General features: G+C 40.9%; 3 protein-coding genes and 1 pseudogene across 4 annotated transcripts; 1 reads left to right on the top strand and 3 right to left on the bottom strand.

Moving 5' to 3' along the window:
* Positions 1–3,104: 3,104 nt before the first annotated feature.
* On the bottom strand, positions 3,105–6,742 carry LOC146311461 (microfibril-associated glycoprotein 4-like). The gene is made up of 6 exons (XM_084741281.1): positions 6,582–6,742; positions 6,256–6,411; positions 6,126–6,164; positions 5,157–5,253; positions 4,021–4,188; positions 3,105–3,496 (listed from the first exon to the last, which is right to left on the bottom strand). Exons 1-6 carry the CDS (start codon positions 6,585–6,587, stop codon positions 3,183–3,185), a joined length of 780 nt encoding a protein of 259 aa, XP_084597407.1. The 5' UTR covers positions 6,588–6,742; the 3' UTR covers positions 3,105–3,182.
* A 329-nt stretch (positions 6,743–7,071) lies between these two features.
* LOC146311460 (monocarboxylate transporter 9-like) lies at positions 7,072–9,825 on the top strand (annotated as a pseudogene). Its single transcript, XR_014772217.1, has 6 exons — positions 7,072–7,075; positions 7,761–8,096; positions 8,247–8,326; positions 9,197–9,419; positions 9,518–9,582; positions 9,677–9,825. The product of XR_014772217.1 is annotated as a monocarboxylate transporter 9-like (transcript).
* A 2,614-nt stretch (positions 9,826–12,439) lies between these two features.
* LOC146311459 (leukocyte cell-derived chemotaxin-2-like) lies at positions 12,440–15,109 on the bottom strand. The gene is made up of 4 exons (XM_084741280.1): positions 14,964–15,109; positions 14,125–14,236; positions 13,694–13,845; positions 12,440–12,704 (listed from the first exon to the last, which is right to left on the bottom strand). The coding sequence occupies exons 1-4, from the start codon at positions 14,986–14,988 to the stop codon at positions 12,538–12,540; spliced, it is 456 nt and encodes a 151-aa protein (XP_084597406.1). The 5' UTR covers positions 14,989–15,109; the 3' UTR covers positions 12,440–12,537.
* Positions 15,110–17,230: 2,121 nt separating this feature from the next.
* bbs1 (Bardet-Biedl syndrome 1) lies at positions 17,231–24,353 on the bottom strand. Its single transcript, XM_084741664.1, has 7 exons — positions 24,086–24,353; positions 23,105–23,493; positions 22,553–22,738; positions 21,665–21,796; positions 20,861–20,967; positions 19,615–19,735; positions 17,231–18,224 (listed from the first exon to the last, which is right to left on the bottom strand). The coding sequence occupies exons 2-7, from the start codon at positions 23,480–23,482 to the stop codon at positions 17,394–17,396; spliced, it is 1,755 nt and encodes a 584-aa protein (XP_084597790.1). The 5' UTR covers positions 23,483–23,493; positions 24,086–24,353; the 3' UTR covers positions 17,231–17,393.
* Positions 24,354–24,673: the final 320 nt, after the last annotated feature.

Raw genomic sequence — 24,673 nt, 5'->3', positions numbered from 1 at the left:
GTCTGTCTGGACCTGTGATGAGCTGCATTTAGTGTGAAACTTTAGGGTTCAATAATTTGTTTTTGTGCAGATGAAAAAACAGGACAGTTTGATATCATCACCACATGATCACAACAAACAGCATCATAAAACTCTGAAGACTCTCCAGATATCAGGAAGTGACAAAGGTTTGATTTAATCTCCATCTGCGTTCCTCAAAGTCTCTCATTTCTGCTATGAAAAAGACGTAAGAACACAAAACAACACAAGTATCAAGAGTAAATCAGAGTCATGGACCAGTGACAACATCTGTGGTTGTTGATTTTCTTGAAAAACAGTTTGAAGACTCATGTAACATTAATCTCTTTCAAACATCACTTAGGACTGACTAGAATGGGACGCTTTAACAACAAAAATGCTGTATGACTATAATATGGTTTAGGATTTATGTCATAAATGAACTGTATAATAGGGCTGCATGATTAATCACAATTTTATCAAAATCACAATATGGCTCTCTACAATTTTCAAATTGCACGATTTATTGAAGGTAAAATGTGTGCCGTGTAAAACCAAATGCTCACTTTAATTAATTAATTGTAATATAAACCTAAACTTTTAAGTTTATACTTTACTGAACATGAAATTAGTATTTTTTTCTTAAAATTAATAATTTTGTCCTGTAAAAAAAAAAAAGTTGAACTTGAGAAAGTTTTGAAATAATTCAAACATAATCCTCTGTTGAGAATTTAATTTTCTTCTTTAGATAAAATTGAATCTTGTGAGTTTTACAAACCACCCAGAAATCGTATTTTCAAAATGATTCACAGTGAACTGATTCATCTTTATTTTGATGCTTGAAAATCTCAACACAACTTATTAGCTGGTAAAACTTCTTTTAAAAAGCTCAAATCTATTGAATAAGTTTGCCTTGAAATCAATTTTTTCTTATTTTTTTTTGTTTTTACAGTCTGTTAACTTGTTGAGTTCTGACTGAAAATATTTCAGTTGACTTAATCAAATATTTTAATTGAACTGTAATCTGATAACCTCCAACGACTAAATTATTCAACTCAGAAACCGATTGTCTCGTTTTTTTGTTTTTCAAGTATTGGTTATTACTTATTTAGGTTTACAGTGTATAAATATAAGAGAAAATATTTTCATCGATGAGAGACTGAATGGTTAAACCACCTAACACAGAAAAAAGCGTGTGTATGTGTGTGTGATCACTCAAACTAAACAGTTTAATAAGACGGAAACAGGAAGCAGAATTATTGTGAGACAGTAGAAAATGGCTGCAGCTTCATTTTCTAAACACAAGATCCAACTAATGTCCAACATAGCAAGTTATGAACGAGTCTTATGAGACTCTCAGGACACAAGGACTCGTTCCTGAACACCTTTTCTCAGACTATATTAATTGACAATGCCCAAACACTGATCAGTTGATAAAGCCTGTTGTTAATCATTTTTTTCTGTTTTTCTTCAATCTTCTTCTGTCTTTTCTTTTTTTCACGTTTATTTATTTACTTTTTCAGTCCATTACACTTTTTAACGGATGGCAAATTATACTGGTTTCATGTGTAAAACAGTTTTACTGTGATCTCTGGTCCCAAATTCAACATAAATCTGTCCTGCAGCAACATGACTGTGACTGTCTGTAGCTTCTGATAAGAACAAATGTATTTTGTTGCTTCACTCCTGCATGTATTGTTAAGTAGCATAAAAATATTATAAACTAGAATATGTTGTGTCATCAGTTTAGGACTGAACACATAAAACCTCACAAACAATAAGTCATGACTTTGTTGATGAACTCACCTGCAGGTTGAAGTGAAGAAGCTTCACCTTCAGAGGAAACAGAGACAAACTGCTGCTTCTCCTTCAGTCTGTCTCACTGTCACAACTTCACTACTTATATCTACAGAGGACACTGTGATGTCACACCAGTCTGACCAATCAGAGTTTGCTGTTTGTACCAGCATCGTCCTCTACAGCGGTTTGTTGTTCTTGTCGTCCTGAACGATGAGTTGAATTAACAGGGAGCTCAGTGACAGTGTTATCACTAAAGGTGCTAACAAGAACCATAAAGGGTCCTTTGGCTTCTTCTGGAAAGGTTTCAGCCAGAACCCTTCTATGGTGTAATGGTTTAACCCAGAATGCTCTCCGAAGGTTCTATCTAGAACATTTACAGCTTATAAAGGTGCCAACAAGAATCCATCCAGGCAGTTCTCCCAAGAACCTTTTTATGTTCCAAGAGTTTTATCTAGAACTGATTCAGGGGTTCTACTGAAAACCTTTTTATACTCCAAGGATGTTATTTAGAAAACACTCAGGGGGTTCTCCCAAGAACCTTTTTATGTTCCAATGTTTTTTTTCTAGAACACAGTCAAGAGGTTCTACTGAGGACCTTTATATTTTCCAAGGGTTTTAATAAGCAAAGCAGAAATAGAACAAAACAACATTGCAGTTGCGAGTCTGGCAGGTACAAAACAAGGAAATCCAACGAGGGAAAATTCTCCTTTATCATCTGTTGTCAAGATTTGACTGAACAGGTGAAACCAGAAACACTGAAAGTCTCAGAATAAGCACAGAGTCAGAACTCTGAGACTCACCTCAGACTCTGATCCCAGGTATGAAAATGCATTAAAATTAATCAATCAGAGCCAGAATATTTGATCAGAAAAGGTTTGATGGAATTAATATTTTTACTGTTGCAGCATATTAACTTTTATATTTAAAATTTCAATTTTATTGTATTAGAATATAAATATTAGAAACTTCAAATGCTTCAAATATCAGTAAAATGTGTCATTTGATTTGACACCATTATCAGACTGAGGATTTGATCATATTTGTCATTATTCTGCTTTTTAAATCTAAAGTCATCAGATCAATTGGAAGTTTCTGCCTTTTGCTTTGGTATGTTATATTAATAATTAATATTAATTTACCCCAGGGAAGGTGCAGTTGTAGTTTGTCACTGTGACCACTAGAGGGCAGCAATTTGTGATCATTTCTGTTTCAGAGAGACACAGGAGACGAAGTGAAGACATCAGATCCCATCAGTTTTCTGCTCAGCTTCTCATTTATTGACACCGTACAGCAGATAATGATTGACTTCAGGGTTTCAGACCTCCAACAAACATTGTGATGAAACTTTTTAAAATATTTCAACAGCTTGTTTGTCTTATTTGTCCTCATGCAGCTGCTTCCACGTCATCAGACAATGATGGTGTGTCTCCGTTGGTGTTGGAGACCAACTGCACAGGACGGATCTTCATGCTGATGGTCTTCAGGGAATAGTCATGACCTTTCCAAGAGGCCCAACTCACTCCAACAGCATACAGAGTGCCATCAGCCCCCCAGCGATAAATCCCATTTGGATTTGCACTGTGACAGTTACTGTACCAGAACGCCCCCAGGAATGATCTGGCACAGTTTCCAGACCAGGTGTCCTGGTCTTTGTCCAAAGTGGTAAACTTGTGTCCATTTTGAGTACTCAGGCCGTTTCCTACAGAAACACAACCAGTGTTTCATCAGAACATTATGATACAAGTAATTATGGTACATTTTTAACCTGCTTCTTTGTGGAATACCCCTCAGGTGCACTTCTTCATTTACAAATAAACACATTTTTATGATCATTTTTGTATTATTGATCATATTTGGTGAGTTTAGTCAGAAATCTCAAGTCTAAAAGCATTGTAAGATTCACTGCAGGTTTTTTAGAAAGGCTGCCATGAAATCAGGCATTTTAGGCCACAACAATCACAAAAAAGGCCCATGACATCCTGGAGGGACTGACCTAAAAGTCTGTGAGGACAAATAAATAAACTGCAAAGTGAGGCATAAGAAACCTGCAAAACACAAATGTTTTGTCAGAGTTTTCTCCAATTTGTTCATAAAAACTGAATGAGACAAAAATATGTAAATCCTGCATGAGATTCATCATCAATAATCAAATTTAAGTCCTGTCCTTAAGTCAATCTGTAGTGTGTGAAAGTCACAACAAACCCTCTGCTACCACTAACTCACCTGCTCCTCCATTAGTGAATCCAGATAGAGTCATTGTGTATCCGTCAGACTCTGGACCGATGGAGAACGAGGAGTAACGAGCAAACACTTTATTTCCCTCAAAGTCCTCCATGTCGACCAGCAGCTCGTACTTTTTCCTCTGAGTCAGGTGGAAGAGATTCTCAAGACCTGAAAACAAACATACACACACTTATACTCCTTTGACTCGACACGTCAGCCCAGCGATCTCCACTATAACAGGAAGACACGTCTTTTATCTGAAGACAAGCCTAGCTCGAGTCAGGCAGCTGTGAAACAAGCTGCCAACAAACACTTTGTTCGGTGTTTGTGTGGTTGTATGAGGTACTTATGCATATCAGTGCATTACCTTCAGCAGATGACGGTCAGTGCGTTCCCAGTCAGAAGGAGAGAGAAGTCCCTGTAACGCCTAAAAAACAATCTCTATCTCACCGTCTTACTGTTTCTCACAGGAGCGTCTTTCTCTGCCAGACCCGTCTGCAGCAGTACAACGAGCTCCGGTGTCAGGACTTCTCTGCCCTTCTACTGACTCAGTACCTCATACAACTCCACTTCAAAAAACAGAACTATCCCTTTAACTTCCTGTTCCCGTTCTGCTCAATGATAAATTAATTGGTTAATCATGCTTCTTAAATCTTAAGCATTTGCATTAGCATTCTATCTAGAACCTTTCTTCCTTTCTAAGGGTGCTAACAAGAATCCATCCAGGGGGTTCTACCGAGAACATTTTTATATTCCAAAGGTTTTATCTGGAATCAACCCAGCGGGTTAATCGATCATTGATTAATTGTTATCATCCCTAATTATGAAGCAATAAAACCAAGAAATGTTGTGTTTTCATTAGCAGTAAAGGACCACAAGTGGTATCAGCTGGATGTGAACATGAAACAGTAAAATAAAGGGAGAGACGGGGAAAATCACGGCTGATCACAGTCAGACGTCACCACAGCCTGCTTGGAGACGGGTCAGACTTGCTTTGGTCAGATTGGGTCCATGGCACAGCTCAGGGTGGTACAAGTGGTAATGGAAATGCAAATCGATGAAGCACGGTTAATAAAGGCATAGAAAGAGTGAGTTTCATGAAGTCACATGACTGTTAGTTTGGTTTCAGTTCTCACCGAGCCAGTACTCTCCTGCAGCGTTACCAAAGCCCATCTTGTATTGATCCCAGCCCCTGTAGAAGTTCACCGAGCCGTCCATCCTCCTCTGGAACACCTGGGGAGGACGGGATGGAAACATGTAAGATGTTTCCAGACAGTCTGTTTGTAAAGCTACATTGAGGAATCAGCTGGTTTTCTTCTCAGTTGATGTGTGCGTGTGTACTGGTGTTACTCAGTCACTTGTTAACTCAGTAATTAGTATTTGCAGTTACTCATCTAAGAAACACTTTAGTCAGTTTGTATGCACAGATGGTCTGTGAGTTCATCCCAGTCTGCACACGCAGCTCGCTGAAGCACCACAAAACTCTGCATCAGGTGCGTCCTGGACAGCACACACTGATTAACCAGCGATTCCTCTCCTCTGTTGTTTTCTAAAGACACACAGAGCTCATCCTCATAATAACCTCATCAATTTAAAGCTTTTCATGTAGTCACCATGGTGAGGTGAAGGATCACTGGAGAAAGTAACTGGAAATCAAGGCTTGCATATGTCATTATCATTATCATCTGTCATTATGACAAATGTGTTCTTGTCACTTATTACACTTCCTGTCCAACACTGATGTGGACCCTGTGCAGTCATCAGGACTAAACCTGCTGTTGATGATCAATAAATACCTTTTCTGGACATGTTAAATACAGAACATGTGATGTGTGTGATGGTTTGGACTGACGAATGGATGTTTTTCTAAGGATTAATCAGTAATGAATAATTTGGTCACTTGAGCTGTTTACCTTTATAGAGTTAAATAGATCTCTAAGCAAGACACACATCAACCTTTAGGTGTTGAATCATCATTTATTCACCTACATTCAAAGAAAATGTTTGTTTAATATGCTTGTTTTATCCTAAAAAAAGTCGTGCACCTTCAACAGAACAATGACTTTAGTGAGCAGAGGTAGTTTGGTAGAAGTTAACACACTCACCGTCCACCGTCCATCTTGTGAGTCCATGTCACAGAACGCCTACACACAAACACATACTCATGAATAAGTTTAGAGATATTAAACGTATGCATGTGTGTTAAATCCTGTGCTACTGCTATTACGTCTGTACCAGGACAGCAGACGTGGCTCCGATGGGATAAATAGTGTAAACTCCACTGAGTCGGCTGTTGTCATTATCATAGATGTCACTGCAGTCCAACGGCAGGACGAGCGGCGTGCAGCTGCTCAACACTGGAGCCAGGACGAGGACAAGGACTGATAGCAGCTGGAACAGAGGACATAATGTCCACTTTGTTTTATTAAAAACATTGTGGAGTCTGTAAACTTACTAAACTGGAGGAATTAGGAGGTTTGCATCAATACTGCTGCACTGATGAAGCACAATATTTATGATAAAAACACACTGATAACACACAAACTGAGGAACAAACTTACCTTCATGGTCAGATTTCTGATGAAGATCCTGATGTCTGGATGCTCTGATGTCTCTCTTTTATTTAATATCCCAAAGCTTAACACATTAAGGAAAAGCTGCTGTTTCACAACAGTGAAACAAACTGAAATTTGCAAACCATGTGGAAACAAACTGTATGTCCTTGAGTGAGTGAGTGTGTGTGTGTGTGTCTGTGTGTGTGTCTGTGTGTGTGTCTTTAGATTGCACAACAATGTTGGATTGTAAACCTGCCGGTCCACCACAGGAAGATCACACAGACAACTTTTAAACATTGTGTAAAGATGTGGTTTTAGGGTTAGTTTACAGTCAGTGACCTGCACTTTTATGTTGCCTGTAATGTTCAGTTTTACTCAGTTCTGTAAAACATAAATCAGAACATCAGTTTGAACATCAAATATCTTGTGTTTGTACTTTATTCAGTTGAATATAGGTCAAAAGGTATCTGCAAATCAGCATTCGCTGCTGAGGCTCATGGGTACTGTAGTGTGTTGAGCCACCAAAATGACACATTTTCATAACTTCGGTTTAATATATATTTTGCTCTGTTTGTGTGTGTTTTCAGTTATTAACTGTTAAAAATATCAGGGAGCTCACTGTTTCTGTGCCCTGAGGTCATTTTGGACAAGTTTAGGGACCGTCTCCATAAATCCAACATCAGTTGGGCCTCAGCTCCCTGATTCTGATGTTGGACATCTTTGTTTTTTTGTTTTTTTGGCCAGTATGGCCATGAAATTGGTCTTAAATTGCATTTATGATCAGAGATCAAAATGAGACGTTTAAAGATGGCACATTTTTTTGCTTTTTTTTTTGACATTTTATTGATGTTGCAGCCTGAGATTAAACATGACAATAAACTTAGTCTTTGTCACATTAAACCCTGCTGCTTGAAGCATTTGGTGGCCACAGAGTTATTTTTTATGAGGGACCGTGGTTAAAGTCAAACTCTGCCTCCTGTCACACATGTGACTGAATAAATGTCAAAAAGGTGTAAAAATCCACACCTGTAAACTACAGGATACGTCTATACACCGATGGTGTCTTACTTTACTAACAAGTCTGCAGGAAAACATAAACTTCAATTCTAAAAATTCAAATTACCCCATCAGTTGTTCCACCTGATGTACTCAGCTGTCAGTCACCTGTCTGTCTGTGGTCCTCAGGTACAAGTGTTGGCGGCTTCCTGTACGCCACGCTGCAGACCGAGCTCATCAAGCAATTCGGTCTGGAGGGCTGCCTGCTCATCGTTGGAGCGTTGGCGCTCAACGTGGTGGCGTGTGCCGGCCCCATGCGACCTTTAACCCTGCCTAAATACTACTTCAAACAGCGCGCCGCCATATTAGAGCAGGTGGCTGAAGATCAGCAGCAACACAAGGAGGAGGAGGAGGAGCCGCCATAACCATGAAAACTAAGGAGCTGATGGTCAGGAGGAGGAGGAGCTTATTCAGCTGTTTAGCCTTCAACAAGATGATTAAGATGAAGATGGGACATTATTCCCAGTGAGCGTGACACACACTAATCCAACTGTACATTCATGCATCACAGAATGAGTGAGTGTGGCAGTAAATGAACAGTTCAGGTTCCAGTGTGTCACTTAATAACAGACGGAGCAACAGGAAGTTTCATTTTCTCCTCTTTTCTCTCCTCAGGTGTTTGTCCTCCATGTTGTCTCTCCTTCAGGACAGAGTCCTCATGGCCATGTGCGTCTGTCTCTTCCTCTTCAGTCTCGGTCAGTCTCTTCTACTGTTGTTGGTAGATTCATCAATCAGTCGATCAATCAAACTTAATTTGTACAGCACTTTTCATACAGTTTAGTGCAGTTCAAAGTGTTTAATAGACAACAGAGACAGAACAAGTGACGACTGTAACAGAGTCAAACAAAAATATTCATGAAATACAGAATAAAGAATAAAACTGTTGACTATTACATTTAATAAAATATGTTCAAAAGCAATAAAACTTTGACTAAGAACAAGATAAAACAGATTTAAAAAGACAAAACAAGATAAAACTAGGTTGTTGTTTCCTATTTTAAAAGTCTCAGCAGCGAGACATGCTTCCTGCTTTGAGAATTATTTTTAAATGAAATTTAAATGAATTTTAAATCTCTCTGCTGCAACGATCAGTCCATTTATTGATGAGTCGATTGATTTCGGGTTGGACAAAAGAAGACATTTGAAGACATCACTTTGGGATGATTTTTGGACATTTTATAGGCCGATCCATTGTTTCTAAAGATCTTAATGCCGCTCAGAAAATATTGAACTCTACCTGTAGCACCATCATGACTAATATGAAAGTACAGCAGCGTTTATTTAATTTCATAATTCACATATTTTCATTCAAATATTTATATTATTTTGAGTTTTATTTGAATTATTTAATTTAATTTAAATTTTATATATACATATTTTTTTCCTGATTTTCCTCCACGTATCACTAGAGGGAGCTTGTCAGCCACCAGTGCTACACGTACCGCAGTTTATGAAAATATAGATTAAGTGACTAATCGTGAGAATAATTGACGATGTTACCGATTGTTAGTTGCTGTTGTCCAGCAGCTGAGCCTCCTCACCTGTAGCCCCTCCTCCTCCCGCAGGTAACTTCCCCCCTCAGATCTTCCTGGAGGACGTGGCTCAGAGCGCCGGGCTGTCAGAGGGCGTGGCCTCCATCTCACTGGTGTCCCTCACCTCCGTTGGGGCGGGGGCGGGTTAACTGGGGCTGGGCGCCATGGCCGACCTGCCGCGGGTTAACGGTGTCCTCCTGTACGCTCTGACGGTGGGCGTCGCCGGGCTGGGAGTGCTGCTCATCCCCCTCACCAGGTGAGACACACAGCACAGGTGACCATGGGTTCTAACTAAAACCATAAAGGGTTCTTTGGCTTGTCCCTATAGGAAGACCCTTTTTTGGTTCCTGGTAGAACCTCTGATAAAGGTTCCACCTCAGACCTTTTCAGAGAGTTCTACCTAGAAACCAACATAAAGAGTTAAACTTATAACCATCTGTTCTACAGAGAACACTTCTATGGTGTAATGTTTTCAGCAAGAACCTCTCTGGTGGTTCCGCTTGTCCTCCTCAGGTTCTTTGTACGACTTCACTCAGTCGTATGACTTCGCCTTCTACCTCAGTGGCAGCTGCACGATGACTGGCGGCGTTGTCCTGCTTGTCGTTGCCATCCTGCCGCCGAGAGAAACTCCTCCTCCCCCTGAGACCGAACTCATTAGCTGAGCAGTTACCATGGCAACAGATACCGCCTCACCTGTCAGCTGACAGACTGAGTAAAGGTTTGATTCTGACAAGGCAAACTTTATTTTTAAATGATTTTTTAAAAACTTTTTTACTTTTTTTAAACGCATCACACACCTTTGTGTTTATGAATATAGCTGATGACCTCATGATTTTTATGTGCCTCTGCTGGCAGACCACAGGTGGAACAGAAATGTTCTCCACATTTCCACAGATGGCGAGGTGGAGGAACCTCGATCAGGCGGTAAAAACCAGGCTGACTGTCGGGCTTTACAGCGTCAGTGTGAACCGACTGACAATCAGGACAGAAAATATTGATTCTGATTTATAAACATGTTCAAGTAGATTTTTGTAGGCTAGTTGTTTCCATGATGTTGTGCAAACTAAGGGTTCCAAATACGGTTCAACCTAGAACCATTTACTTCTAAAGGACCCTTTTTTGATGAAAGGGTTTGTCAAGTTTTTAGTAAGGGTTCTGTTAAGAACCCTTTCTAGAAGACAGTGTTCTTCAAGAATTGTTGAAATCTTTGAAGAACTTGTAATAATTTGGGTTTTTCATAGTCACTTCCTGTCTTATTTTGGTGTGTCTTCCCATTGTGTGTCCTGGTGGAGTTTTCCAGCTCTTTTTGATCACTGACTGTCCTCGCCTGTGTCCTCTTGTCCTCCCTGGTATATTTAATCCTGTGTCTTTCCCTCCTTAGTTTCCACTGGGTTCTCAGAGTCCCCAGAGTTCCCAGTGTTCTAGTGTTTGTGTTTTGTCTTTTCACTAAACTTTTGAAGTTGACCACCCCTGCTGTTGTCCAAACACATATCAAAATAAAACAGGAAGTGACTATGAAGAACCCAAACTATTACAGAACCCTTTCATCTAGGGTTTGAAACTGGCTTTACTTTTGTAAAGGGTTCTAGATAAGACCCATGGAATATTAAAATGTTCTCTTTAGAACCCCCTGAGTGTTTTTATAACCATAGAATATAAAAAGGTTCTCAGAAGAAATCAGAGTGTGTTCTAGATAAAAAGCTTAGAATATTAAAAAGTTTTTGTAGAACAACCTGGGTGGGTTCTTGTTTGTACCCTTAGAAGGTGGAAAGGTTCTTGATAGAACCTCCAAAGAGGATTCTGGGTGGAACCATTACACCATACCGGGGTTCTCTGTATAACCTTTCATATGGGGTTCTGGGTGAAACCTCTCACAGCTGGTTTATAAAAACAACATAAAGTATTATCCTTTATGTTAGGTTGTAGGTAGAACTCTCTGTAAGAGTCCCAAGTAGAACCTTTAAGAACCCGTGCAGACAAGTCCAAGAACCATTTAAGGTTCTAATCGGCATCTTTATTCCTCAGAGAGTATTGTTCTGTTTATATTATTGTTTGTAATGTTCTGCCTTGTTTCTCTTCTATTTTGATGTTTTTTGAAAAATTAATCTCTGAGGAACCTGATGGAACCTTCAATAAATAAAGAATAAACTGCTATTACAGCAGTTTTCTAACTGAGACTGAGACAAAGTGTCCACACAAGTTGAACAATCACATCTGATGTAGAAAACTAGAACATTTTTTATCTTACAAAAGTCAAAATGTTGGTGATAAAACTCACATCATTCTGTTTCAGGTGTTTGGTTTAACATTGTGGTGACGTTTCATCAAACACTGAGCCAGAAAGAAAATGTTGTCAGTTAGTAAAATATTAAATATGACTCAGTGTTTGATCTGAAACTCTTGATCTCGACCTCCTACAGAACGTCTGAGTTGAATTTGGTCACATTTGAATGAAGACTTGATACAGAAGATTTTTGTTATTTATAAAAATATTGAGTGATGGACTTTTGAATCGACCACAGGTTACAGTGAGACTAACTTTAGTCACAGTTCAGCAGGTTTGTTTCAGCTCTGTAGGACGAACGGCTGATTTTCACAGGTTTAATTCTACCAAAATTCAAGAACTGAGTCACAACCTCAGATCGTGCAAAATGATTTTTGTACCAATTCAAGCAGCCAATCATCCAATATAAACTTTTTGTAGTTGCGACGCCCCCTAGAGGTGAAACCCAATGTATCTGTGATCATGCATCTCGATTTTCAGGTTAATATCTCAGTGTGTTCATGAGTTATTGGAAAGTTTAGAAAATTAGCTATTGCAATATAAATTGATTGGCTCGATCGATGAATCAGAGTTCCTTTAACTTTAGACCAGCAAAGTCTGTGGATGACGCTGACTGATTTTTGTGTTGATTGGCCCAACAGTCTGGGAGGAGTTTATGAAAATAGGATTTGGATAAAATTGAGAAAAACTCATAAAATTGATGTTTTTAAAGCAGAAGACTAACTGAGAAAAGATGCAGATGAATAGAAGTGGTGAAAAATGATGAAAGAATTTTGATCTAGGCTAAGCAGTTTTCAAAATAATTGCAAAAATGTTAAGTTGAAGGTGAGTTTTGCCTGACCAGTGGGTGGAATTTGCAACCCACCTGCCAATTTTGGTGAATTTTCATTTTGCACTTTTTGCTGCATAAACAAACAAACACTTTTAGCAAGAAAGAAAGACAGAAAGAAAGACAAAAAGTATCATCAGAAGAAAACAACTGGGGTCACAACTGATCTTAACATTTTATTCATGTGCAGAACCGGTCCTGATGGTGGATTCAGAACTGTCTTAATGTGGAGGTACAGACACACTACAGACAGTGAGTTGATCAGAAGTACGACGTGGGGTCGCTCCTGTCACACATCTGCACGTGGATGTGAGACGTGATTCCTGGGTAAACGTTCTGCATGGGCAGCATGATGCCGATCCTCTCGCCCTTTGTCACTGTCCCAGATGTTCTATTAGGCTCAACATAGAACAGCTTGATGCACAAACCTGCAGGAGAACATCCTCTACTTCAGTACAAGTACTAATACCACACTGTACAAATACTCTGATACAAGTAAAAGTCCTGCAGTGGAAACGTTACTTCAGTAAAAGTCTGTGAGTAGAATCAGGAAAACAACCGTCCAGATTGTTCCCAGCACTGACTTCAACAGACAGCAGCTGTGATGTTTGGACGGATTCAGAGAGACACATGCTGCCATCACTGACGTCTTCTTCAGAGACGTCCCTGATTATTTCAGAGAGACGATGCTGAGACACGTTGTGGACGTGTTTCAACAGCGTGTCTTCATAGTAAAAGAGTTCAGGTCCTAGACTGACCTGGACCTGCAGTCCAGACCTGGACCTGCAGTCCAGACCTGGACCTGCAGTCCAGACCTGTCTCCCACTGAAAATGTGTGGTGCATCATGAAGGACAAAACAGGACAACAGAGACTGTGGACTGTTGATCAGCTGAAGACGAATATCAAGAAAGAATGAGACAGAATTGACCTTTAAAACTTCAACAGTTAGTGTCTCAGTTCACAAACACTGACTGAGTGTCAGAAGAAAAGATGATGGATCACAGAGAGAAACATGAAACACAATGACTGCAGATTTACTACAAACATTAAAGTTGATCAGTCTGATCAGGAAATATCTGATCTTTGTTCTGATTCAACTGAATATGGGTTGAAAAGTTTCAGAAATTCATTCCATTTTGTTTTTATACGTTTTTTTCATGGAGCCTTCAAAACACTTTATTTTAGTTTTTACTCTAGTTTTAATTAACTAGACAAACACTGTTGTCCAACCAACAGCACAAAATAATACTGAAACCTTATGAGCATTAACTAATAACTATTACTAAAACTAAAAACTAAAAAATGTAGTGAAGTAAAAAATATTTCCCTCTGAGCTGCAGTAGAATAAAGTACCTCAGATTTGTACTCAAGTACAGAACTTAATGATTTAGTCTTAATGAAGTGTGATGGACTGACCCTGTCCTCTCAGGATGATGCCGTTGTTGATGGCGGCTTTTTTCGGGTCAGTGTAGACGATGACGTTTCCGCCGAGCGTCCCGTCAAACGGAGCATAGACAGTCGATCCATCACTGCACACAATGTCCAGACCTTTGTGGTCTCTGGTCCCCCTGAAACACAACCAGCACACATCCAGCTGTTAACAGCTGCTTCACACTCACACAGGTCAGTTCATCTCTCCAATTATTCCAGTCATTGCGACTGGTGAGTCGAAATCCCAACTTTCCAGTTGAAATTGAACGCACCATAATGCATGAGGACTGCAGGGAGATTTTGTCACTGACACAGACTCCAGTCATGTTCTCATGCTCCCTCTTTCTCAAAACACAGGATCCTACATTTCCCACAATGCACCTGACTGGTTGTATTGTGTTGTGTGGTTGTGTTACCGGCTGGCTCCGTAGTGTCCCTGTCCCCATCTGTCTGTCGTCCTCCTGCGGTTCACAGAGTTTCCACTGCAGAGCTGACCAAACTTTGCACCATCACACACACACAATACAGCTGCGCGCACACACACACACACACACACACACACACACACACACACACACACACACACACACACACACACACACACACACACGTCAACATTTTCTCTCACTGATCTGCTGTTTAATAATTAATTTATGAGATGTTCAGATTGAATTAATTGATTTTTTTGGCTGAGGTGCACCAACAAACATTAAATCCTGGGTTAACTTTAAATTATATTGCAACAACATTTTAAAACTCACTTTAATCTTTTTAGTTTTTTTAATTTGTGTTGACTCCAGTCATCATGAGCAGACTAACTAGTCTAATGCTTGAGCTAGCTAACAGACAATGTAGCATTTTCTTAACATTTTAAAAATCTTTTTTAGCCAGCTGGGAAACATTGTAATGTTTTGTTAACTTTGTAGCTAAGAAATGATTTAATGTTCTGTTTTCTTTTTACTTAGCTAGCAAACAATGTAGCTGAAAGTTACTTATTTATTCTAATTTGACTAAGCAAGCATCTCCATGTTGATAAAACTTTAATTTTAGTTTGGATTTATTAGTTTTCAGTTGTGCTAATTCTTTGTTGGTGCAGCACAGAGAAAATACTGAACTTTAACTCCTGATCACACAGACTGAGGTGCTAAATATTATTATCATTAATGAGTATAATTGTAAAATAAAAATCAGCATCAGGATCAATAATAATAATTTGTTTGAAGCTTCTGATTGGTCAGTTATTTCAGTGTCTCACCCAGTAAAACGATGACACGTCTCATCTTCAGATGTGAAAGTTTGATCCAGATAAAAAGGTTCTCGTGTTCTCACTGTTCTTACAGTCAGCTTTTATAAAGACTGGTGCTCGTCTGTCAACATGAGGGAAAGTCCACAGAGAGACGGGAGGACAAACTGTCCTCAGGTCAAACAAACAAACCCGTCTGTATCTGTGGTTCCTGTCAGGAACTTCTGTTCTTTCACAATAAACAGGACCATCAGGGTTCTCCAGCAGAACTGCTGATGTTTGACAGACTGATGGTAGCAGGAAGGTAGGTAGGTTCTGTAGGTTCTTCAGCTTGTCCCCAGAGGAGAACCTTTTTGGTTCCTGGTTGAACCTTACACCTAGAACCTGAGAGGTTCTGGAGGAGAACCTATCTATTGTGTAATGGTTCCACCCAGAACCCTCTCTGGTGGTTCTAACCAGAATCTATCCAGATTTTAGGGGTGCTAACAAGAACCCACCCTGGGGGTTCTGCAGAGAATCCTTTTATAGTATGGTACAAAGAACCTTTGACAAAATAGTTCTATAATGAATTCAACAACCCTCTCTGAGGGTTCTGTCCAGAAAATGTTCCACCTCTTACAGTGCTTAAAAGAACCCACCAGAAAAGAACCATGAGATTCTCCTGAGAAACCTTTTATATTCCAAGGGTTTAATCTAGAACCCACCCAAGGCGTTCTCCTGAGAAGCCTTCTGTAGGCAAAGTATTTCATCTGGAACCTTAGGGTTCTACTGCAAACCTTTCTATATTCCAGAGGTTTTAATCTAGAACCCAACCAGTTCTACTGAGTTCTCTTTTATACCATGGTATAGAAAGACAGAAAATAGTCTAGTACAGTACCAGATATATTTTTTTGTCTTTTTCTGAAAAGAAAACCAGGAGAACGTGTGGAGAACAATCTGCACTGTTTCCTCACCTTTAATCTGTTTACATGATATTTTTCTGTCATTTTCTTTCTTCTTTTACTTGTTTTTGTCTCATTTCTTGATTTAAGGCTCATTTACTGCAATCTGCTGACTAATTAAAGAGAAATAAATAAGTAAAGGAGAAAGAGAAACCTATAATTTGACGTTTGTTACTGTGTGTGTTAATTACGTCTAATTAGTTGTTGCTATAACCCACAGATAACAATGTGAACATTAATTATGTCCACATACCTGCAGAGTAAAGCTTCCAATAATAAATGAATAACAAACATATTTATTTAGGATTAAATGGAGTTTTTCTTTCAGGGAAACAACAGAAAAAACAACAGCAGTAAAATAAAGTGTTAACTTTATTTTCTAACATGATGAATTCTGTACAAACTTGTTTATTATTTTATTTGACATTAAATGCATCATATTTAAAACATATTTGTCCTGTTAATGATTCTCTAAAAACGTTTTGATCCCTGAGTCGATCATTTACCTCTAAACACACACATCTAATGTCACTATGGATTCAAACATGAACAGCAAACTTAAACACATCACAGCATGGTGCACTTAAACGCATCGTGTCTCCCTCTGAAGTCTGTGAGGAGAAACAATCTGATGCGTCAGTTCGCCTCACAAATCATCTGGTTCACGTGTTTGAGAAGTTTTACTGGCAGCGGTCCAGCAGGTGGAGCTGTTTCACACCTGCAGGACGCTTCGTCTGAACGAGAAACACTACAAGTTGTTGTCTTTCAGTTCTGCCCTTTGTTTACACAAACAGACTGACAGGTAAGTCACTGATTGGATGGTTCTGGTGATGTCATCCTGCAGGACCCACACAGGAGATTCTGATTTATTGATTGCAGCAACAAATAACTGATTATCAGTTTTATTAGTTCAGAATAAAACTGGGCCTCATCTCTTAAAGGAGCAGTTCACCCCAAAATCAAACATGTAGTGCTGTTTATACATTTAGAACAGTCATTCCCAAACACTGGGTCGTGACCCACAGGTGGGTCACAGGAGATTTTTACTTGGGTCACAAAATAAATACAAAAGAAATTCTGAAAATTTAAGATATCTGTTTTTATAAAACATTTAAATGTGTGTTTGTTTTACTGTTTTAACGTTCATTTAAGCGCAAATTAACTAAGCCTGATGTGAGATGGGTTGCCATGGTGCGTCATTTTTAAAAAGCGGGTCCCCAGAAATAAAGTTTGGGAAACACTGATCCAGATAGTTTTGGTGTGAGTTGCAGAGTTTTGGAGATACCAAAAGAAGAAGAGAACCTGTCATCACAGCTTTCTGAAACTCTCACCCTGATTCACGTGAATGACATGTTTTGAGTCAAAACGGCAAACTAGTTGCAGGTATCATGTCCTAATGACTTGGTATGATCTGGACACAGAACCGCTCTGAGAACCTTCACAGGAAGTGGTCTCACCCAGCCCGGTGAGCTGGACCGTCCTCAGTTTGGAGTCTGTGATGTCAGTTGAGCGTCAGTCCCTCGCTGACAGGCATGTTGATGTGGGCGGTCAGCAGCGGCGAGCTCTTCCCCTCGTGCAATACGAACACCTTGATGATGTCAGAGATGCCCTTGTCACTGGTGCACTCCACGAAGGTCTCAACGGGGTAGACGAGTCCGGGCACCAGCAGCGGGATCCTCATGTACGGGTTCCTCATCCTGTACAGGCTCTCATCATACAGGAAGCTGACGGCCAGGTTCATGACAGGCCGACATGCCGCCGTGTTCTGGACGTTCAGGGTCAGTTTGAAAGATGGGCCCAAGCCCTGCACCACAGCGTTCATCTTGAGCGGCTCGCTGAGGCTGGAGGACATGGGTGTCAAACTGGACTCAAGAGCCTTCACATAGGCTTTGGCGGCAGCCAGGCGCAGGCGGCTCAGGTCCATCTGGAAGGCGCGGTGCATGGCCAGGCCGTTCTCACGCTCCCTCAGTGTCTGGTCCACATACAGTTTGGTCTTTTTGGGCACATTGAGACGGACGCTCTGGGCCAGAGGCGGCCCGGGGGCGCTGTCCCTGTCGTCGAAGGCAGCAGTCCTCTTCAGGATCTTCACCATCAGGCCACCGCCCTTTGTGGTCATAATGAGGGTCCCATCCTCGCGGCCATACCGGCCGAAGCAGATGCTGGTGACCACGTCAGGCGTCTTGATGGTGCTCAGCAGGTTCTTGTCCCGAAACAGCTGGACCTCACAGTTGGCCAAGCCCACCAGAACTGCCTGAAAGCCCCTGGTGGGGAGGTCCATGGCAGCCATGGTGGTGATGGGAGCAGGAAGGACGGCCCTCCACAGCTTCTTCCCCTGAAGACATGACCAGAGACACAAGGACATGTTAGGGTCTTTAGACTGTCAGCGGCGTAATGGAATGTCTGACAGTGGTTCTGATCCCCTTAGAACTCTAGTAACTTAATTGATTCTATGACTTTTTTACAAAGGTTCCACTTGGAACCCTTTCCAAGAGTTCTACCTAGAACCCAAGATAAAGGGTTATACCAAGAACCATCTGTGACAAGTTTCACCCAGAACTACCTATGAGAGGTTCTACAGTGAACCCTTCTGCATTCCACCCAGAACCCTCTCTGGGGGTTGTATCCAGACCCTTTCCATGTTCTAAGGGTGCCAACAAGAACCCATCTATGGGACTTTTCATACTGCATATGTTAGCCCTGACCTACGGGTTAACCCTGGGATAACTTAACCCCATTCCCCACACACACAGTTAACCCAGGGTTAAGCCAAGCTCAGGGCTGTATGATGCACCCTGCTCTTCTAGCTGTGGGTTAAAGCCTCTGTTCACCCACACAGGTGTTTTCTGTTAACCTGCCTGATCATCTTCTTCTAATCTTATAACCGTCTTTCAGACAGGCCCTTTCTCAATACCAAGTACGCCAAGTTCGGACTTCCATACTTGGCAGGATGGTCATTCTGCAAATGGAATGGTAGCGTACTTGATGACATCACCATCTCAGTTCGTCTTGGGGTAACATGAATGCTAATCACCTGGTCATCTAGCCAGCTGGCGAGGTATGCTGGCCGTCCCGTTAGCAGGACGACACATCTCCGAAAATTTTGGAGCAAATTTTAAATTATGTGCTGTCGTGATGAATCGACCACAGATTTTAAGCTTTAACGTCTACATTCTCACATAAAATAATCTTAAAATTACATTCTGTGATACTAAAACAGTAATATTTCGACACTTGTATTTTTGTACTTTTGAATTGCAACAGTACTTGGATTGACACTGATGATGTTTCTCAAGTACACAAGAAGAACAGAGAAGAACGCATACTGAGTGAGAGCTACTGGCTGCTTTTCGCTCTGGCTTTTAGTTTGGGTTTAGCCCAAGACTAAAGTCAGGGTTATCCCACTTTGGAATGTTCCAGGATTGTACCAGTGTGAAAGCTCTTTTAGCCCTAGGCTAACAGCTCCCTTAGCCTTGGGTTTAGTGCAGTGTGAAAAGCCTCCTAGGGGTTCTACCTAGAACCCTTTTCTATTCAGAGGGTTTTATCTAGAACACAATGAGGGGGGCTCTTCTGAGAACCTATTTATGTTGTGGAACAAAAAGTCCTTTACTAAACCTTGATGAAAGAGTTCTTCAAGGATTTCATCAGTCCTTAAAGAACTCTTTGTACTAAAAACAGTTCTATCTATCTGCCTGTTTCTCTGTCTGTCTGTCATGATGTTCTACCTTCTGTGTGAAACCCTGCAGGCTCTCATCGGTGCAGCCGACCACCACGTTCTTCCCGACTCTCACCAGACCCACCGGGTGAGATGACAGCTCGATGCAGTACTTTGGTTTGTCCGACTCCCTGCAGAGCAGCAGCACAAACACATCTGTCACACACCTTTCAAACATCTGTCACACACCTGTCAAACATTTGTCACACACCTGTCAAACATCTGTCAAACATCTGTTACACACCTGTCAAACATCTGTCACATCTGTCACACACCTGTCAAACATCTGTCACACCTGTCACACACCTGTCACACACCTGTCAAACATTTGTCACACACCTGTCAAACATTTGTCACACACCTGTCAAACATCTGTTACACACCTGTCAAACATCTGTCACACCTGTCACACACCTGTCAAACATCTGTCACACACCTTTCAAACATCTGTCACACACCTGTCAAACATCTGTCACACACCTGTCAAACATTTGTCACACACCTGTCAAACATCTGTCAAACATCTGTTACACACCTGTCAAACATCTGTCACATCTGTCACACACCTGTCAAACATCTGTCACACCTGTCACACACCTGTCACACACCTGTCAAACATTTGTCACACACCTGTCAAACATTTGTCACACACCTGTCAAACATCTGTCACACACCTGTCAAACATCTGTCACCCACCTGTCACACACCTGTCAAACATCTGTCACACCTGTCAAACATTTGTCACACACCTGTCAAACATCTGTTACACACCTGTCACACATCTGTCACACCTGTCAAACATCTGTCACACACCTGTCAAACATCTGTCAAACATCTGTCAAACATCTGTCACACACCTGTCAAACATCTGTCACACACCTGTCAAACATCTGTCAAACATCTGTCAAACATCTGTCACACACCTGTCAAACATCTGTCACACACCTGTCAAACATCTGTCACACACCTGTCAAACATCTGTCAAACATCTGTCAAACATCTGTCACACACCTGTCAAACATCTGTCACACACCTGTCAAACATCTGTCACACATCTGTATACACACCTTTATTTGGGTTCAAGGAAGAACCCTCTGAAAGGATTCCAAGGGGAACCTTTCTAAAAGGTTCTGTGAGGAACCAAAAAGGGTTCTCTCACAGGGACAAGCTGAAAAACCATTTATGGTTCTAATTAGCAAATTTATTTCTAAGAGTGTCCAGGTGAGTTTGTCCTCTCTCCGTCGGGTGTGTCTCACCTGCGCAGGATGTAGATGTTGCCGTTGCGACACGCCACCGTGATGCGAAACTCGACGTCGAATTGTCCCGTCACGTCCATCATGGTAGGAGCAGCAGGCAGAAACATCTTCAACAGACACACAGACACAAGGTCCAACTTACTGTTAGTGAAACTTTCTACCATATCTCATGGCTCTCCTTGTTGTTGTCATGGAGACGGTTCATGTTGTTATCATGTGTTGTATTGTCTATTTTCAGATAACTGTTGTCACATTGATGAGCAGCTTCATCCACTGAGGAGGTAAGTGTTTATTGATAATGTTTAATACTGCCTGAATACTGGATGTAATAATGTTTAGTACAAGTACTGTATATGTAGTATTTAGTACACCAAAGGTAATATTTGCCACAACACCAATCAAATATTCATGTATGATGATCACCTGAATTTTGTCAAATATTCAAAACTTTTCCAGCATAAGTTGTTTTTATCAAGGCTGTTCAAGGAATTCATCATTTTGTCAGATCTGACATGACAGTACAGCTGTGTTAAAGTCCTCAAGGTCACTCAGTGAAGGAAAAATGTAAAGTTGAGTATCATCAGTATAAAACTAATCTCATAGGAATCATACGTTTTATAAAAACTGGCTCCACGTTTGAACATAATGTTCAACTGACAAGACTGTGACAGGACAAACACACCATAAATTATATGTGACGACAGATCAAATATGAAGAGTGTGAGTACTGAACCCTGTGGTACTTCACAGGTCATCAGGCTGATCTAAAGAGACACAGAGAAGAAGAACTGATGTCCAGTTCACCTTGGAGAGGATGATGAAAGCTTCGGGGTCTAGGACGTAGACGTCACTGCTCTCTGTCCCGATCACCAGACAGCTGACGCCGTCCTCATCAGCCGTGCTCTTCTTCAGTGTCCCGATGCAGGTGATGACCGTCTGAAACAGACGAGAAACAGCCAATGAGAGCGAGCGAGCGCTGATGCTGTTGTTAATATGCTATCATGTGATATAATACTGATATTTAGACTTCAGTCTATAAAACATCAGTCAAACATTACATTTTTTTTAGTTTGCTGGTAAATAGTATAACTTTTCTTCTTCTTTCTGATGAGCTAGCAAACAACATTTTCTTTTTTTATTTAGTTAGTAAACAGTACAAAGTTTTCTATATTTTTTATTGACCTATAGCAAACAATATTCATTCTTTTTTCTACCTTTTAGCTCACTAGCAAACAAACAATGCAGCATTTTCTAACAGAATACAGAGCAGCCAAAATGGTCCCATCCCCCCTTTTATACTTACTAGGTAAGCAAGCATCATAAATCTGGATTAACTCATTTTAAACCTAGTTTTACTAAACTCTGATTAAATTAAATGAATCCTTGTTAGTACAACCTGGTCTTAAAGTGTTAATCTTCAGTATGACAAAAAACATTTTACTAAATATATAAAAATCGTTATTTTATTTAATCTTACAGGAATATTTGTGGAAAACAATTCAGAATTACACAAGAAATATTAATGATTAATTAATTAATGTAATTAATACTGGATAAACTGTTGAGATCTGCTTCTTTGATCTCTTTAGTCCCCCTCATGCTACCATGGTGACGTCCACAGCCTCTCCTGCTTCTGTAGAGTCATGATGTCGATCCGACACAGAGTGACGCTGACATGATGAGGACCTTTACCTGTCGTCTGATTGGCTGCGGTTTGTGCAGCTGGACAAACTCGTCCATGTCTGGTCTGGTCTCCAGAGAGAGGAAGCGCAGCGAGCGGACAGACAGCGGAACGTCAGCCTTCTTCCTGATGCTCTCCAACATCTCCTTCAGTGTCAGAGGGTCAATCTGACCCTCCTTCACCTGCTGCCACACGTCCTGACCAATCAGAGCACAAGTCAGCACGCCATCGCTTCAGTTAAGGGAACATCACACTGTTTTCTCAGCTCTTTCTTCAAAAAACTGTTCTTTGGATGAAAAGGGTTCTGAATGGAACCATCAGTCTCACAAAGAACCTTTCTTTAAAAAAATGTTTCTTCAAAAAGAAACGGTTTTGAGTGGAACTTCAGCACTTCATGAAGAACCCTTCTGGAACCTTTACTTCCTACGGATATGGATCAGTACCTCACACAAGCACACTTCAAATAATTCAAACTGTCCCTTTAATATTTGAATTTAAACCAGCTGATTCTTTAAGTCAGTTGATTGATTAATATTAATGTTATTAATCACCCACACACAGACCTGCTCCAGCATGTTAACCTCCAGGCCCGGCAGTGTGAACTTGAAGTACGGTCGGAGGTTCTTGTAGACGTAGATGCAGGGTCCGGACGCCACGGCGACGGCGGGGATGCGTGGCTCATGCAGGTCCATGAAAAAGGCGACGAGGCCGGCTGGCAGGTCGAGCAGCGTGCTCTCGCTCATGAGCGCCGTGCCGCGGTACACCTTCAGCTTCATGCCTGACGAGCCGGACCCCAGGTCACCCACCACCAGCCGGCTCTCCCCGTCCCCGCTCAAATCTGCTAGGTCCACACAGGATGAGAAGGTGTACAGGCCCGCCACCGGGTCGTAATGAGCGTCCAGCCATTTCCCTCCATCACCACTGGAGTCACCTGACGACATGATGACGACACCTGGACAACAGACGTCACAACTCAAACATACCCAGTTTATTCTTAAATATTCACATTTAAGAGGCTGAAATCAGAGAATCTGGACCTTTTTTTATTTAAAAAATGACTCAAAACAATTAATCAATAATCAAAATAGTTGATGATTGATTTGATAGTCGATTACTCTTTGCAGCTTCAAACTGAATGAGTATAAACTGCACTTAATGAGACTAGATCCTTGTCTGCACATATGTAGCATGTTGCTACAGAGCTAAACATTAGCTAACCAGGCAGCTCACGATTGATGTAGATTAGTTGTCTCAGTACAGGAAACTGTAACGGACAAATTTGACAGAGGCTACAAAAGGGACAGAACTTCAGTTGCCGCATGTTCCAATTGACCCAGTCTCCCCTAAAGTTTTCGGCCTAAACTTCAGAGTTCTCCTTTAGTTCTGTTCTTGAGTAAATGTTCTATCGGGTCCAGTCCTGTGAGTTCTGATGACGCTGGATTACAGTGATTTACAGTATCGAGACAAACATTAACAACATGTTTGATCAACAATCTGCTGTTATCAGCAGCTAATCAATAGCCGTAATGAAGACGCTCTCTCACCGTTGTCAAGGAAACCGTGTTGCTGCGTCTCCTCCCAGCAGCCCGTTAACCTGCCGTCTTCTGCCTTTAAATCGGTTTATCACCTCGTACTTTGGCGTCTTTTCAAAAAATCGATGCAAACTGTTTCACGGATTCAGAACTGATCACACTGATTGATCAGAAGTGTTTAGTAGCAGGGAACTGCTGTCTCTGAGGCTCTAATCCACAAATACCCTCAAATCCTTCTCCTCCTCCTCCTCCCACCTAGGGAAGGGAACTCTTGATTTGTGAAAAGCTCGCGAGACTTGTATTCATTTTGCCTGTTGCACAAAGTAAGTTTAATTTTATGATAAAAAAACGATATAGTTAAAATATGTGTAGTTTTAAGGGCAGAAGATACCTGGTAAAGTTAAATAAAGGTAATATTTGGTTAAGATCATCAACCATCGCGAGATCTTTCGCGGGTCTGGCGTTGCCTTCTACGTATAAGCGCTTCAAATCCTCCTCTTCTGCTGTCTCGGGCCGATGACGTCATCACACCCGCCGGGGTTTACTTTATTTGATTTTTAGAATTCGCGGCAACAAAATACTGTACAGCGCAATAATATG

The sequence above is a fragment of the Lutjanus erythropterus genome, chromosome 17 (genome assembly GCF_056507025.1).
Source record: "Lutjanus erythropterus isolate fLutEry1 chromosome 17, fLutEry1.hap2, whole genome shotgun sequence".
Classification (NCBI taxonomy): domain Eukaryota; kingdom Metazoa; phylum Chordata; class Actinopteri; order Lutjaniformes; family Lutjanidae; genus Lutjanus; species Lutjanus erythropterus.
This window is presented reverse-complemented; position numbering and strand designations above follow the sequence as displayed.

Excerpts from the sequence above, each read along its gene's own strand:
- LOC146311461 (XM_084741281.1), bottom strand. Across the intron at positions 5,254-6,125 it reads CACAAGATGGACGGTGGACG|GTGTTCCAGAGGAGGATGGA; the intron begins GTGAGTGTGTTA and ends CGTCCTCCCCAG. Across the intron at positions 3,497-4,020 it reads ATTCACTAATGGAGGAGCAG|GAAACGGCCTGAGTACTCAA; the intron begins GTGAGTTAGTGG and ends GTGTTTCTGTAG.
- bbs1 (XM_084741664.1), bottom strand. The coding sequence starts at position 23,482 with ATGTCGTCAGGTGACTCCAGTGGTGATGGAGGGAAATGGCTGGACGCT. Across the intron at positions 21,797-22,552 it reads CGCAGCCAATCAGACGACAG|ACGGTCATCACCTGCATCGG; the intron begins GTAAAGGTCCTC and ends CGTCTGTTTCAG. Across the intron at positions 18,225-19,614 it reads TGCAGGGTTTCACACAGAAG|GGGAAGAAGCTGTGGAGGGC; the intron begins GTAGAACATCAT and ends TCATGTCTTCAG.
- LOC146311459 (XM_084741280.1), bottom strand. The coding sequence starts at position 14,988 with ATGAGACGTGTCATCGTTTTACTGG. Across the intron at positions 13,846-14,124 it reads GGACACTACGGAGCCAGCCG|GGGGACCAGAGACCACAAAG; the intron begins GTAACACAACCA and ends GTTGTGTTTCAG. Across the intron at positions 12,705-13,693 it reads CATCATCCTGAGAGGACAGG|GTTTGTGCATCAAGCTGTTC; the intron begins GTCAGTCCATCA and ends GTTCTCCTGCAG.